The sequence below is a fragment of the Bactrocera dorsalis genome, chromosome 4 (genome assembly GCF_023373825.1).
Source record: "Bactrocera dorsalis isolate Fly_Bdor chromosome 4, ASM2337382v1, whole genome shotgun sequence".
NCBI lineage: Eukaryota > Metazoa > Arthropoda > Insecta > Diptera > Tephritidae > Bactrocera > Bactrocera dorsalis.
This window is the reverse complement of record NC_064306.1, coordinates 1073579-1089946: the sequence shown is the minus strand read 5'-3', so window position 1 is coordinate 1089946 and position 16368 is coordinate 1073579. Positions and strand designations below refer to the sequence as shown.

Genomic DNA, 16368 nt, shown 5'->3' with positions numbered 1-16368 from the left:
TAAACTTTACACAGGCCTTACTGAGAAGGTTAGACAACGCCATTCCAGTTTCTTCGTAGGTAACCAATGTATGGTTCTTCACTTCGTGATGGTTCTGTTAACTTAGCTCGTAACCTGTATATTATTTATAGGTTCTGTGGGTTCTAAATCATTTATGAAAGTCCGAAAAGATGGAATAATAATAGAGAGAGTGAAAGGTATAAAAGAAACTAGATAGTGGATGAAAAAAGCGGTAGTGCCTTGGTATAGGACTGAAGGACGACAAATAATTGAAGGTCTAAAGACTAATAAAGAACAATTTAAGTTAAAGAAGTTGAGCGATTCATGAAGCTCTCAGATTTCGGTGTTTCTCTGCCGCAACATGCACCAATCACAACACCTGTTAACAGCTATTTGGTGTTCTCCACCTTCGCTTAACTCTCTCATATAATTTTCACAATCTACGAAATTTATTTACTTGAAAACCACACAGACCACAGAGCAGCCAGACCGCAGCGCCAACAACACAACGTAACTGCTCGTAACGTCAACGACAGTTTAAAAGCAGCAACAACAAAAACAGAAATGTAAACGAAAGGACTGGAATTTATTTGCTCATATTTTTGCGAGCTTTTTTCGGACGAATTTACAACAAAACAAACAAAAAGCGTGGCAAAGGTCCTTGTGCTAAGGCCATGGAAGCCAGTGAGAACGCAAATCAACAACAAAAATGTGTCAGCAAGTCAACTTGAATGTCAGCAGGCTGAATGGACGTGCGTGTTGTTTGCGTTGTTGACACCAATAAAGTGGGCGTGGCGCGACAACAGCGATGGAGTTGCTCCAAAGCGACGTGGTGGCATTCAAGTGAGGCTAAACACAAATACACACGTCCGCACATGCACGGGAACAAGGCTCAAACAACGACCAAAAGCAACAAAAACAACAACAGCAACACCAGCACCACTGTAAAATCAAACAAAACGGCGCGACAGCCTAGAAAACAATGGGCATCAAGGACGCTTCAATGTGCACAATGCGATGATATAGACCTGCTGCAACAACAACAAAAGCGCGCAGTGGCAACAGCGCAAATGGCATGTAACAATAGTGTAAAGTACAACAAGTGCAATTGCACTGCCAATGCCAACAACAAAGCACGTGTATTGTGCGCATTAGAGTGTCAGCCATGCAAGGGGGCCAGCAATCAACAGCGACACCTACCGTGCGACAAGCGCTGCAGCATGTCGACGGCAACAGTGCTGATTTTATGATTTTTAACTGTAGGAATGGAGAAAGATTGGGCGGAGTGCACTAACATAAACGCTCTGTGTGGCATGAGGTCGCATGAGCGCTTAGTGCAAAGTGGTAGGGGGAGGCGCGGACAGAAAGCAGACATTTGATTGCACTTTGTGGCAGCGCATGCTGTTGCTGCCACTTCCACATGCTGGTGGGTGCTTCCTGTGCCTGTTGTCTGGTGCTTGCTGAATAGGGTTCGTTGTTGTTGTGCGCCCACTCGCCGTCAGTGCCGTGTTGAACGGTCGATTGTTAGCTTGTCGACATTACTGGCGCGCTGCCAACAGGCTGGCTGGCTGGCATGGCATTTAGTAGCAGCAGCAACGCAGCGCTGCTGGCGAAATAGTTGTGCTCTATTATGCGACGTTGTTTGCGCCACCCAGAACAGGCGACCTCCGCTCAAGCTGGGCGACTTCGTTCATGCCCAGTGCCTCCTGCACGGCTTGAAGTCTGCTGGACGGCCCCAAGCAGCCCATCACCTCAACATTTCATCTACTCGGCACCTGTGGACCTTGCTCTTACACTGCATCGCTTGTCGTTTAGTCGGCTGACGTTCGTTTGTCGTGAGTTTGCTTTGTTTGTTTGCTTGTTGCTGCGGCAATTGTTGCGCCGTGCCGCTTGTTGTTGTTGAAGAGATTTGCTTTTGTTGTCGAGCACCTACTTTCCTGGCACTTGGCAAAGCTTTTAGGCCATTTTGTGCACCTTCTTTCTTTTCTCGTTTTGTGTGCGCCCCTTTCTTTGCTCCGCTGTTGAGTTGCAGGTCGCGCTTTTGTTGCATTTTTAAATTAGCAATTCCTATAAGCACTTGTCTTAGACTTTGTGTCTATTTTATTTTAATTTTTTGTTTTTGGCACTGTGAACTGCCGTTAATGTTCAGCTTCCCACAATTTATAGTCTTTGATGCCCGTCTTTTAAATTCGTTGGGTGTTCTTATCAACTTTTATCGGTTCCGCGTCCTCAAGCTTTTGTTGCTAATCGTCCCCTTAAACGCCTCAGCTCTATTTTCCGCTTGGGCTGACCTTTCACCTCCGCAGTTTGGTTATACTTTGCTATGGCGTCTGTTTCTGGCATTTACTTCTACTTCCGCAGCCATTGTTATTTCCGCTGGCAGCACCACTTTGTTTGCCACGATTTTGTCTGGACGCTTCGTTTGCCTCATTTTGGCGCAATTATAAAGTTTTATTGTTGCTCTAATGGCTTTTTGAGAACTTTTATCTCTGTTGAATTAACATTTGGTTCCAAATGCTTCACAATAGCAATGAAATCTCTTAAGGTTTTTGCCAGGAAAAGGCTTTGCAAACGAGCAAAGTTATCAGCATTGAAAGGCGTAACGAACGATGGCCAACATTAGAACGGTGCAAACATGATGTAGAGTCAAAGGGTCGGGTCGATAATGTACTAATTTCGAATTATGAACTAGTTTCGGTTTCTTTGATATACTCTAGCGGATTTCGTGAAATAAAATCCCTTTCTTCGGAAATCAGCTTTAATCATTACACCATTGGAGGAATGTTTCTTTAAGAAATGAGTTCTCCATCTCATCACAGCTTGACCAAAGTTTGTTGGTAGCAGAAATTTTGGCTTCGTGGTTGCTTTCCTAATACTTGTACAAGTATAACACTGGTTTTGGTACCATGACTATTGGACTTTGGAATTATTCTTCTTCTTTGCTGGCATAGACACCGCTAAGGCTGATATAGCCGAGCTACGTAGCGCCAATTGGAGATTCCAAGCGAAGCCAGGTCCTTCTCCACCTGGTCTTTTCAACGGAGTGGAGGTTTTCCTCTTCCTCTGCTTCCCCCGGCATGTACTGCGTCGAAAACTTCGTGAGCTGGAGTGTTTCCGTCCATTTGAACGACATGACCTAGACAGCACAGCCGCTGTCTCTTAATTCGCCGAACTATGACGGCGTACATCTCATACAGCCCATTGTTCCATCGAATGCGATATTCGCTGTGGCCAGCGCGTAAAGCACCATACATCTTCCGCAGAACCTTTCTTTCGAAAACTCGTAACGTAGACTCATCAGCTGTTGTCATCTTTCGTGCCTTAGGTTCGGAGATAGACGAAATTATCTACGACTTCGAAGTTATGACTGTCAACAGTGACGAGAGAGCCTAGTCGCGAGTGCAACGATTGTTTAGATGAGATACTTCGTCTTGCTCTCGTTCACTACCAGACCCATTTGCTTCGCTTCCTTATCCATTCTGGAGAAAGCAGAACTAACGGTTCCTTCCCTATTTAGCTTTGCAGCTCCAATTATTTTCTCTAGCAGCAGATTGAAGAAGTCACACGAAAGGTAGTCACCTTGTCTGAAACCTCGTTTGGTACCGAACGGCTCGGAGAGGTTCTTCCCGATCCTGACGGAGCTATTGGTATTGCTCAACGTCAGTTTGCACAGCCGTATTCGTTTTGCGTGGACTTTGGAATAATAAACCTTTTTCGGAGCATCTGTTGTAGAATAGGTGGCTATGTACCTGACTCAGCAAAGAGCTTTTGATGACTACTTTCAAACTAAATACCAATAAAGATAGTTAGATACATAATATTGTAGGGTCTTCAACGTTCCCTTCTAGGTGTTACGAACTTCGTCGCATTCTTAATACCATGTACCTTAGTTAGTGTTTAAAAAGGACTGGTATCGTAGAACCGTAGCCTTTAGCCTTAGACAATAGACCATTCCACATAAAGCATAAGGTCTAAAACTCGAAAGAAGCGGCGAAACTTGTCCATTTGTGCTGGTTTAGCTTTGACAGTTCGTCAATGAAAGCTCTTTGGCTGAAGATTTTGCTAAATCTGATGTGATTAAAAAAAATGCTGAAATTCGTTGAGAAAACCGAACAAGCATATAAAGTAAAAAGCCCAAAATGTGGTTCTTGTAACTTTGCGCAAGTTGTACTTTATTTATGCTTAGTAGGACGGGCTTGCATCTGCCACATGTTAAAGCTCGCCGTCATAGTTTATGAGCAGCTATGTCCCACACGCTCTTCACTGCCTTTATTAGTCATTTATGTTTACCACATCTTCGCCACTTTCGTTTACAGTTTCACTTTGTGCAGTTGTTTTTGTTGCCGTTGCATTAGCTGGCGCCCTACGAATTTTCCTGCCGTTGATTTCACTTTTGCGGCCGAGCAGGTGCCATCATTTATTACCACAGCGCTCCACAGCACTGTGTCCAGCATCCAGTCCGCCAGCGCCTGGGTAGTTGTGGCGCTTAAACGCAGTCAGGTATTGCTAATTGCCCAACTGTATGCCACGGTGCTGCTGCTACCGCTGTTGTTGCGGCTGCTGCTGTTATTGGTGTTGTTGTTGCTATTGCCTTGTTCTTCCATGTAGGCAATTACTGTTGCTTTTTAATGCCAGCAACTACGATGTTAGCAGCAAACATTATCAAACACACACACATACTGATATGTATGCTTGATTGTAGTGATGAGGCAGCAAATGACAGCCTCAAGGGTGCTCGGCCACCGCCGGTGTTGTCCAACTGGAATTTTATGTTTTTATTTCCAGTTTTCACTTTTTTTTTTGCCTCGCAATAATTTGCTCCGACATTTTGTTATTGTTGTTTGTTGGCATTTGACTTCATTTTCTTGGCATTTCTGTTTAAGGTTCTTCGAAGTGGTGAAAGCAAATAGGATAATGACAAAGGATATGACAGTAATTTGTTGTAATTAACGTGGCTGTTGATTTTTACCATAAATTCGTGTGTGTTGACAGCCAGAGACGACCCTTACTTCCTTCATTCCTTCCTTCCTGCGGCGAGTACATGCTTGCAACTGTGTGTGTGTGCGTGCGTGTCGGCGCTTGGGCGTCTAATTGTGGTTATGTAATGTAAATAAGATTAATTTTCGGTTAAGTTATGTGTTATTAGACAGACACACATCCACAGAAACACACGTGAGCACATAGTTGGTTAGTTGTAGACCCACATTCACACACACACACACACACATGGCCATTAAGTAGTTCATGGTTTAATTGCGTACGCCTAAAAGGCTGCTACAGCCCTTGTACACACACACATGTACGCACACATTTACGCGTTTCGTGAGCCACGTGTGTAGGCATTGGGGCGTAACTTCGTCGCTGTCTCTGCAAGACATTGATTTGGTTACGTATACGCCACGTATTCCCTTGAATTTGCAAGCAAATGCTAATATGTCTATTTGTATATGGTTGTGTGTGTGTCTGATACATTTACATCTATAATTAATTACATAATAGAAATTAATATTAAATTTTAGTAAATAACAAACTTTGCATTAATATCACGCTCTTTCGCTGCTTTCTCTTTTTCTCTTTGCAGCAACAGGTTGTCGAGTTATCGGGCTACGTTATTATATTAGTGAAAAATGTGGAAGGCAAAATCAAGTTGTACGGCTCACCGCCCGATCGCGATAATCTGGAAGTGGGCGATGAGATACTCGAGGTCAACGGTCTGACCTTGGAGAATATCTCATATGCGGAAATTATACGCCACATTTATGAGGTTAGTAATCCCGAAATGATAGAATTAATTTTCCAATATTGCAGTACGATTTTCTTATTTTACATTTTTCGCTCTCTCCTTTCAGTGCATAAAATCCTGCACTATCTGCCTGCGTGTGCGTAAGAAGAATGATACCAGATTGGGTAAGTGCTAGCTTTATACAAATTTAATAAAGATCTAAGCTCTCCAAATTTTCTATCGAGCCTCTCTGCCTCGAAAGAGCAGCCTTAGGATGCTGAAATTTCCTTTCTTCATATGCTTTGAAAACCCAAATTATTAGCTTTCCTTGAACATCAGGAAAATAGCGAAAAAATAGCAATATACAGTTGTACTATAAACTGAGGAGAATGATTATTTATCTGAACTTCGATTCTTCTCGCTTTGGCTGTACTTATCACCTATCTCACTCTCTCCTAGTCAGACGAAATATTATCACAACATGCTGTCATAATGTGCTTAGATAGCAAACCTGGGATCTTGGTCCAAGAATTAACAGCTTACAGCCTGGCTTTACCTAGTGAAATCCAAAGCTATTTACTTTCTAAAGTTAAGTTTTTTTAAGTTTCTAAGTTTGGCACAATGCCATTGCGAGAGATGTCAATCTTTGTTAAATCTCCCTAAGCATTTATCATCACTAGCTTCTCGGAGCTCGCTCCCACCACAAAGTTAGAACATTCACCTGTTTCTCATATGAACTAAAGCTCTAATTGACCGTAAAATCAGTCAGGCCTGCCTCAATTCATCAAATCCGCCGTGCCACATTCACTAATGACCACAATCAGCAATCAAACGCACTCTTTTATGCGGCAAGCAATTGCATCCACTTGAGCCAGTGTTCCTCGGTCTACACAAGTTTTGAATCACAAGCTGCTTTGATTTCCCTGCGCGCACTTATTCCTGCTACGCCTATCCGTTTCATTAAGCACTCATACGCCGTGTGGAGCCTTCGCACTGCACGCGCACACATAAATACACGCACAGAGCGCGATTCACCTGGCTGTAAATGCGTGTGCAAAGACAAAATGCCAGCAATTAGCGACGCCATCAATTGGCAATCATACGCGCAGCGCTGCCGCTACCACCGTGCGCGCTGGCGCAGCATCTCCAGCGCAACCATAAGAGCGGCAAATGGAAAGCCTGCATAATCCATGGCAATAGCGCAATTCGCACAGCACCCTTTAGTCAGCGTTTAGCAACGCTGCGCTCACATAACTTTCAATAACTAGTTGTGTGTGTGTGTGTGCGTGCCTTGCGGCCTTAGCGGCTTAGGCAAGTTTCGCAAATGAATGCGCGTTTAATATTTATGCTCCCCGCGCCGCATTTCATGTGCTTGTTGCACGCCAATAAGGCCTCACCAGCCGCGGCTTGCCGAGATCATCGTTTAGTGCGCACTTCCGTTTCCGCTTGTTCGTTGCTGTGCTGCCGCTCGGGTGGCCTGTTGTGCTGTTAGGCTTTTTGCTTGCTCAATGACTCAAACTGACCACACAGTCACTGGGCGCTGGGCATTAGTACAGTATATTTTTCAATTCATTTATACATACATATGTACACCTGTGGGACAAACGTTGGCACTGGGCATGCGAATATGAATTCTCAACGCTTGAATTACTTTATTATGTAGATGAGTTTTGCGGCGGAGTAAATAGTTTTGAACGACGGCAAGGGAATGCTTTCTGTTTTGTGGCGTGTTTGCATTTTCTATACATTACATATTTATTCAAGGCTGAAGTGAAATTACACCGAGCTTCAATTTTGCGGGGGAAAGCGTGTCTTCTTACGCTTTTTAGGCTGTTTTTATTTTCAGGATAATATATGCAGGGTTGTATTTGCTCAGTCCCCAAAACTAAAGACATTTAAGAAGGACCGCGCCAAGATTTCCAGGCTTGTCTTCTCAAAATCACTTTCCGTCTATCGGACTACCGCAGTGTCTTCCAAGCAGGCTTCATAGCAATTAAAGAAAGACTTATTATTCTGACAAATATTGTGCTCACAACAAGGAATATATTTGGAAACACAGTTAGCCAAGTGTCTTTAAAATCACTAAAGTCTCTTAGGGTTTCATCAAAGATGGTGAAAGACATGCCAGCAGACTACGAACGCCATATTATGACCATTGAAGAGGTAGAAGGGGCGACTATAATCCATATTCTATGCGAATGTAAAGCTCAATATAAGAAAAGAATTGCAATCAGCGGTCGAGGGTTTCTTGACGGTATTTCGGAGGTTGAGCAGATAAGCATTTTTGGACAGATGAACTTCTTCAGAAGCACGGGATGGTTCAGAGTCCCATTGATCGAGGGTTTCTTGACGATATTTCGGAGGTTGCACAGAAGCACAAGGTGAGGTGTTTCAGAGAAGAGAGAGTAGAGTGAGGTGATTTTAGTCCCAGTGGTGTCACAATAGGCCTCGTAGAGACTTAAGCGCGTCGCCAGACAGCCACTCTACCTATTTACCTACTCTTCTGCATTAAACGCCACCGTGTTTTCTAGAGCGTACTTCTATCGCCATCATTATCTGTGTAGATGAAGCTACTAAATTGTGTCAACATTTTCTAAATGAGATGAAGTTTTAGTCTACTTTGCTGATAAGTGCTGTGTATTTGTATGATAACGGTATGATCGCTGCCGCTTGTGTGCGTTGTTGAGTGAATAAAGAGTGAATTACGGTGCGGATGAATGGCCTGTAGGAATGAAATTCAAAAGAAGTCTGCTGGAAGGTAGAAGCAAACCACCAATGAAATTTGTGAAGTTTACGGAGACGATCCTGTATCAGTTCGTGTAGCACAACAATGGTTCGCTCGCTTCCGTTCTGGAAATTTGGATGTGAAAGATGCATTTCGCTCTGGTCGACCAATCGTTGAAAAAGTCAATGAAATTATAGAAAATATTGGCCGAGACCGTCACATAAGCAGCCATGACATCGCTAAGGAACTTAACGTTAGACCACACATCTTTGATGAGTCGACAAAAACCGTGAGAGCTTGGCTGGGAAGTTTTGATGCATCCACCATATAGCTTCGACCTTGGACCGTTGGACTACCATTTGTTTCGGTCAATAAAGAACTCCCTTAATGGAGTAAAGTTGTCTTGAGAAGAAGCTTATGAAAATTACTTGTTGCAGTTTTTCGCCGAGAAACCAGAAAAGTTTTACACTGATGTAATAATGTCTCCAGCGGAACAATGGCAATAAGTGGTCGACCAAAATGGTACATATTTGGTTCATTAAGACTACATATTTGCTTACCATTCTTAACAACGTCAATGAAAAAATTGAACTCAAGTCCATTACCTCGACCAACATTATCTAACATCAGCTGACAGGGCGTTGACTTGGCTCGGCATGTCAGCTAACGCAGCGATGGTCTGTTAAAACAGCGTATTTTTCGGCAGCAAATACTCTCAAAGTAACAGTAACGAAAGAGATTTACTGCTGGCCTTGCTGAGAGACTTGATTTGTGGCTAAAATTACAGGCTCAAAACAGAAAAGAGAAGATTCTTTGAATTTTGACATTTTGATGTGCAAAAGAGAGTTAAATCGAGAGTTGGAAATGGCCAGTTATTTGTATTTTTTTCGGGGACCTAGCGATTTTTATAATATTAGATTTGGTAACAAATTGAATGCGTTAATTTGATCTTCTAGACTTTGTGCGTCAGCCTACAAAACCATTAACCAATAGCTAGCGAGAGAGCGCAGAGCGCGTATGAGAGCTACCATACATAAAAGCAGTTAACTGAGCTGCGATCAGCAGGCGTTTACAACAGAGTTAGCGGGGAGCACAACGCTCCACTTCGTAACTCGTTCGTCAAGCACAAAGCGTAGCAGAGAGCAAATAGAAAACAATAAAGCACGAACCAAGAATGATGAGAAAAGCACACACACTACATTTGGCCAGAATGTGAAACAAAAGCGAAATGATAATTAACCGCATTGAAATGATGAAAATGAAAAGAAAGAGAGAAGCAAAAAACCGTTTCAATGCCTCACTGATTGCCGAGTGTTTGACGGATGCAATACCTACTTGGCAGGTTGGTGGAGCCCTCTAGCTGGTTGAGGGTTTGTGTGCTTGTGCGATTGGCTCATTTACAGCCTACTCATTTTGTACACAAAAATCAACAAAAAACGGCAATCACTTATCTACTCATGCCCGTACTTTTGGGTACGTATGGCGGTGTGTACCATACAACGAGCACAACGACGTCGGTGCGGATGAGGCGTGGAGCGCGCTAAAGATTAAGCGCAAAGCATAAGCTGGCGAAAGAGTGCGGACAAAGCCGAAAGCGTCAGCCAGATTGACAGACTACAGCGACTGCTTTTGGTCGTTGAGCTGGCCGCGTCTGGTTGTGTTGAGTCGCTTTGTTGGCCGTAAGAGCGCACTTATGCTGGCTGGCCGCTAAATGCGAGCGCTGCTCAGCGTCACATCAGTTGACGGCCAGAGCAGCTCAGTAACTGTTGAACGGCTCGGGAACGCGGTCGCGTGGAGTTTACGTCGTCGGTGATTTGAATTTTTTCAACCAGAATATATATATGTAAAGAGCAGCAGATAAACAAAAAATAAAGAAAACACAACCAAACAGTGGCAGCTGCAGCAAAGGTTAAGCTAGAAGTAAGCAGCAGCAGCAGAGGTAGAAGAAGACGAAGCAAGCGCTACCAGCCAGCTTTTGGCAGCGCGTAGTGAGGTGAGAGCGCGCGCGTGTTGGCCTAAAACGTTTGGCAAATTGATCGCTTGTTGGCTACCACCATTTCTTACACACACACACACTTACACACAGCTGAATGTGTGTGTATTTGTTTTAGTTTTCTGTGGCTTGTTTCGCGTCGCTTTGCTGCTAGAAATTATTCAAATCGAAGTAAAAAAGTTTTAGCATTAATCAAAAGCAAATTAATTGCGCTGAAATTGGTGAAGCGAGAAAAGCGTCGCTCCAGCAGCGCGCTGAAAGCACTGCTGGCGCTCGGCTGTCGGCGGTCGGTCGGTCCAACGTTCATTTGCTAGCTGCTGGCATGTGGATGCTGACAGCTACATAACCACACATGAGTGCCACATCCACAAACACCTGTTTTGCCATATATGCACATATATGCTTTGTGTGTGTGTGTATGTGTGCGTATGTGTTTAATGACCGCTTGATCGCAATATCCATATTTTCTCCAATAAATTAATTACAATAAATCAGTCTGCGCTGCGCAAAACGTTTCGTATCACGTTTACTTTGTTGTTGTTGTTATTTTTCTTTTCGTGCGTGTTTTTTCAGCGCGTTCGCGTAAAAGTGGAAAAGTAGTGCGCGCAGCCGACTTCTAAGCTAAGCTCAGCATCGCTTTTATGTGGGTATGCTAAGTCACTAAAATGTCAGCAAACAGGTGGCAACGCGCATTCTTCAAATATTTCAATATCGCCTCTTGATTTGTGAAGTGTAGTGAATTGTGAAAAAATTACAAGTGAAAATGTTGATCAAAAAAGTGTAAAAATTATAACGGTTGCTTCTTCTATATATGGATCCTATATACTGTACTTATGTACTTGAGGTTCATACAAGTAAATTTCATTGAAAAAAATAACGAATTTAAGGCTGCTTTTTCAATGTCTGGTTAGCAGCCTTACAGACCAGTTAATAGAGTTGTCCACTTAATATAGCGTCCTTTTAATAGAGCTTTCACAGTATTTTTTTAGTTATGAATGGTTTTTACTATCCTATCTTCTAAGTTGGTTCGATCTGGACACAGTGTGCTAAATTTTACTAAAATCGGTTCAGCAGTTTAGGAGTCCATCGCGGATAAACAACGTGACACGTAATTTTTATATATAAAGATAACTCTCTCTGAACTTTGCTGTTATGTTCAATGAAATTTTACTTCTCTAATGCTTTAACTGTTAGTCTAATGACCCGTTTTGCGTATAAATTGCCTAAAGATGACTTAGGCAGTCTAGTCTTTGTTGGTATGTTACCTTTCGTATATCTGTAGACATTGTAAAGTACGTAAATATTTAATTTAAACTGTAGAGAATTACTAAAATTCGTAATTTGGCTGGAGCATTCCAAGAAAAATATTGAGTTTCATACATAACCTACAATTTTTGCTTTTTTCTAGTTTTTCTCAAAGATTTTATAACCGAATATTTTTTTTTGTAATTGTTTTTAACAGTTATTATTGTTGTTATTGGATCACAATTAAAAAATGCGAGACATAAATTTTAACTATTTTTCAAGTTTTTGAGTTTTTGACTTTATTTGTCTATAATGGGTAGTCGAAAAAGTCTTTTCGTATTTCCAATCAAACTTCAACTTAATTTATATATTTCAAAAAGTGAAAATTTTATAAACAGAATATTTTAAAAAAGACTTTCAAAATCGCAAAAAATTATTAGAATAAATATTATTTCAAAATATTGAATTTATAAAAATATTTCCTGTGAGAAAGTTTTAAAACTTATAAGTCCAATATTGGCAAGTGCTTTTATCTGAAAATAATAACCAAAAAAAAAAAAAATTGGAGAAATAGTGTAAGTTTCGAGCACAAGTGTTTTGAAAAATTTGCGAAAAATACAAAAAATTACCGCACAAGTGCCGTATGAGTCCTATTTAGTTCTCAAGTGCGAAAGTGTGTGCGTCGTTGACATACATCTGTCGTCGTGGCTGCTACCATTTGTGGCAGTTAAAGTGGCACGTTTCAAATACGCCGTGTAAAAATAAAATATAAATAAAAATATAACAAAATTGAGAACGCAAAAACAGTTAATTCGGGCGAATTGGTGCTTGGCACCCTCTTTCTGCTGCGATTTGTCACATTGCTGCGACACCCACGACGCCGTTAACCAACTGGAGCAACACACATACACATACAGTCACCAGAACGCAAAAACTAGCAGGCGCTGCGGCCCACAAACACCTAAGCGACGCGCGACGGTCAGCGCGGTGAGGCGCACAGCAGGTTGCACGTCAGCGCTTAGGTCACACGGACGCGGGTAAATAGTTTTTGTTTTTGTATTTCTATTTGCGCACATGTGTGTATTGGTTTTTATTTGCCATTTGACGTGCCAGCGATTTTTGCGATTTTTGCGCTTTTTATTGTTGTCATAAAACGGTCACATTTTGTTGTTGTCGTCGATATATAGTACGTTGCACAATTCACCAAATTTTCTTTTTTTCCCGCATTTTACATGGTTTTTGTTTTGTTTTGTCAGCTGACTAGAGCTTAGGGCTTGCAAAGCCCACGCGACCGGCGTTGATTTGTTGGCGTTGCAGCCACACATGTGTTGTTGTGCTTGTGCTAACTCATTCATGCGCTCGCGCGGTGTAAGCAACAGTTATGCCGACACTCATTCAATTTAGTTGAGCTGCTTCTGCGTTACCGGCCACTGTCGACTCAGTGCCCCCTTGCGGCGCACATCTCGTGTCACTCACTGCGTGGGTGCAAGAAATCTCAATTTCTAATTGGATTTAAACTTACAAATTCGTCGCCTCAAATTCATACTCGCGTGCAGCTAGACATATGTATTTAAGTAATTGTTGTTGCTGCATTTTTTTACCATTGCATTTGCACTTTAGTTGCCACTTTATCATACTTTTTTTACTTTCTCTCATTTTTGCGTTTTTTCTTGAGCTTTGCTGTCACTTTTAAATGCAATTTACTTGCCACTTTTTATGGCAACAACATTTAGTTGTCGGTTTTGTCATAAAACGCTGCACAAAGTGTGGGTAGGGTGCGACATAAATATGCTTAGGCTTGGAAACTTGCACCAAAATTGGGGCAAAGAAGAGATAGTGGCTGGAATCAAGCTTGTTTAACGTTAAGGTTAATAATACGCCGGGGGGTTAAAGGGGAAAGAAAACACTCGGAGCATTCGAGAGAACCCTTTCTCGCAAGATCCTTAGAACCAACCGAAGAAACCGAGAAGAAGATGGAACCACGAAGTGTGTGAGTGCACTTGATTTGTACAACTGGCGATATCTCTCAAAGGAAAGAGGCATTGGAGAAGTTTTAGTTTTGTGTTTTGGTCGCAGAGCGACCCAAAGAAGAAGAAGGTGACACAAAAAAAGTAGAAAAGTCACAAAGTTAGGAAAGGTTCTGAAGTCACATGTATGTTATTGTTGTTGAGTCAAAAAACAAACCTGAAATAATTTGTAGCAATTCTGAAATGACAATTCTAAGATAACTAAAAATCCGTTTCGGTTACGTAGATCCGGTTGTCGTGAGAACGGAATCTACTCATCTCTAGTTCGTTGGTAGAGCGTAGTGGTAGTATTACAAGAAAGATTATTCAATAATTCCCAGTCCTTTTCCAAATGGTCACATATCCTCTTCATTCGGTCCAACAGACAAATTTTAATTAAATCTTTTAAAAATGGAATCTGGTCTCTTTCTGCGGTCTGACGTCGTTTCAGAGGTCGAAAGATTTGTTAACCAAGTAGGTACTTATAGTATTGGCATAAAAACTTGTTATATTAATGGAGTCTCCTCCTTCTAAAGTCTCCTTCTAAACAACTTTGACATAAAAGTGAGGTCTAAACCAAATCAAGAGAGCTCTACAAGATTTTACGCATTGAAACCGGGCTCTAGCCATTGACTGTCCTTGGTCTATTTTTGGGTTGAACTCTCTTTGTAACTTCGTTCTGCTGTGACATTTTCTTTCTGCAGTTAATAGGGGCTTTCTGCAAGTGAACTACTCTATAAATAATTCGAGTTCCCAATACCATATATTTCATCTTATCTTTGATGGCCAGCTGTTTGGTATTTTTGTTGGAATTAATTTGCAACTCCACTTACAGCTGAATGAAGGGGTTGGCTTTTTACTTACCGATATATTGAACACACATTCGTAATTTTGTAAGTGGGCTCTTATCAAGCTCTATTTGCGCAGCACTTAAGCCTCATTTGCATTTGTTTACCTTTCATTAAATTGTTTTAAATACAATGCAGTCTTTGCAAATATGCATTCAGAGCTTTTAAAGCTCCCACCCACAAGATAACATGTGGGAATTTTCAATATTTATTCATTAAACTTTACTTTCAATGCATACGGGAGGGAGTTCCCATTGTTGTTACTTCGTAACTGCCCAGCAAGCAATTTGGTGTGACAAAAAATGCTCTATAGGATGCATTGATTATAAGAAAGAATCTATGAAAAGTGGTCTAAAGCTGGTTTGAAAGAAGTATGCATTCAATAGCCGCATATCGCCAGAGCTTTCGCCTTCAATTTTGAGGTAGTAGGAGAGTTATCAAGTAATATGGGTCTTTATTTTCGATGTGTGTTGATTATATGTTACTATAAGTCATATACGTTCTATCAAAGGTCTATTAAGATTTATGATATTCGAAGAAAGAGCACAGAAATACGTAATAAAGAATGACGATAACAACTTTACTTCTAAAAAAACTTGAAGCAAGCGAGTTAGTTCTGTTCTGTCTCTCAGACTAACCGCTTGATGGGTTATCTTACTTTTTTCAGCCAGCAAATCAATTGCTTTCCTGTGAATATATATTATATTTGCTTTCAATTAAATTTTCACGCACACACACATATATATATACACGTGGAAGTCATTACTTTGCGCTTGAGTGGCGCTTAATGCAGGTGTGACCAATTGACTGCCTGCCTGACTGACTACTTGACTGTATTTCTCGAACATTATGAGTATTTAGCTGTCGCTGCTAGCCATTCTAGACGGATATTCATGCAGTACCATTCTACGACTGGTACTTGTCGTGCTGTTGTTGTTGTGATTTGTTTTTCTCTGTTCCGAAATTAATGATTGCAAACTGTCGTTGATTCTGATTCGGTTCACTGTGCAACACTGCGTTTTTGCTTTGTCTACGTCGAATGAACGCTAAATTTAGCAGCTAAATTTTGTGAGAATCTAAAGTAATTGTCTATTTTGTGAGCAATTAGAAAATAATTGAGCAAAAACAAAGCGAATGCGGAAAAAGCTCTGTAGAATTATTCTCTGCCATTGCAGAAATACTTTTTGCTCAGCTTGTTTTCGTTTAATTTAATTTTCCATAAATTTTTAGTTGTCTGAAAGCCCCATTAAACCACACACACATTATTATTTAGCAAAATTTTTATTTAAGTTTTCTCTCTTTTATGTTAGAAAAATACTGAATAACTTGACGGTTGGCCACAAGTGCACAGAGCCACGCACACACATGCAACACGGTCTGCCAACTGCAGTTTGTTGACTTTCTGTGATTTTTAGCATATTTTCATGTGTATGAAGTGGCGGTAAATTTTCGAGTGTCTTTGATTTGTGTGTTTTCTGGTGTATTTGCTCTCGCCGAAGCTCCATTTCCATGCTGAGTTCTAAGAAAATAATGCTCCAAGCGGTTTCCAATCTCGTGTCGTAACTTTCCAGGAAGGCGAACAACTTCTATGCTGCGATGTCGGCTTTGTTGTACTTATGTCAAATAGCATTGTGCTTTTAGAATAGAAAGTTCCACTGTGATTCAGATTGGTGGCACCTACCACTTACCGCATTATATTGAAAAAGACACACGAGTGGGAACCTTCTTCTTCTTAATTGGCGTAGACACCGCTTACGCGATTATAGCCGAGTTAACGAGAGGGAATCAGTTCTTACCAAACTGAAGTCGCTGGCCATCGCCTTTCATTA

General features: G+C 41.4%; 1 protein-coding gene across 6 annotated transcripts in view; it reads left to right on the top strand.

Moving 5' to 3' along the window:
- The window catches only part of LOC105230393 (protein PALS1), a 142299-nt gene that overhangs the window by 11545 nt on the left and 114386 nt on the right, over positions 1-16368 (top strand). For 4 of the 6 annotated variants that reach the window (XM_019991798.3, XM_049456093.1, XM_049456094.1 and 1 more), the window contains exons 3-4: positions 5582-5764; positions 5850-5907. In XM_019991798.3, the coding sequence (XP_019847357.2) occupies positions 5582-5764; positions 5850-5907 (241 nt within the window). Of the gene's footprint in view, positions 1-5581; positions 5765-5849; positions 5908-10299; positions 10441-12710; positions 12723-16368 lie in introns of those variants that run through there. The other 2 variants (XM_049456100.1, XM_049456101.1) reach the window with 2 other exon arrangements.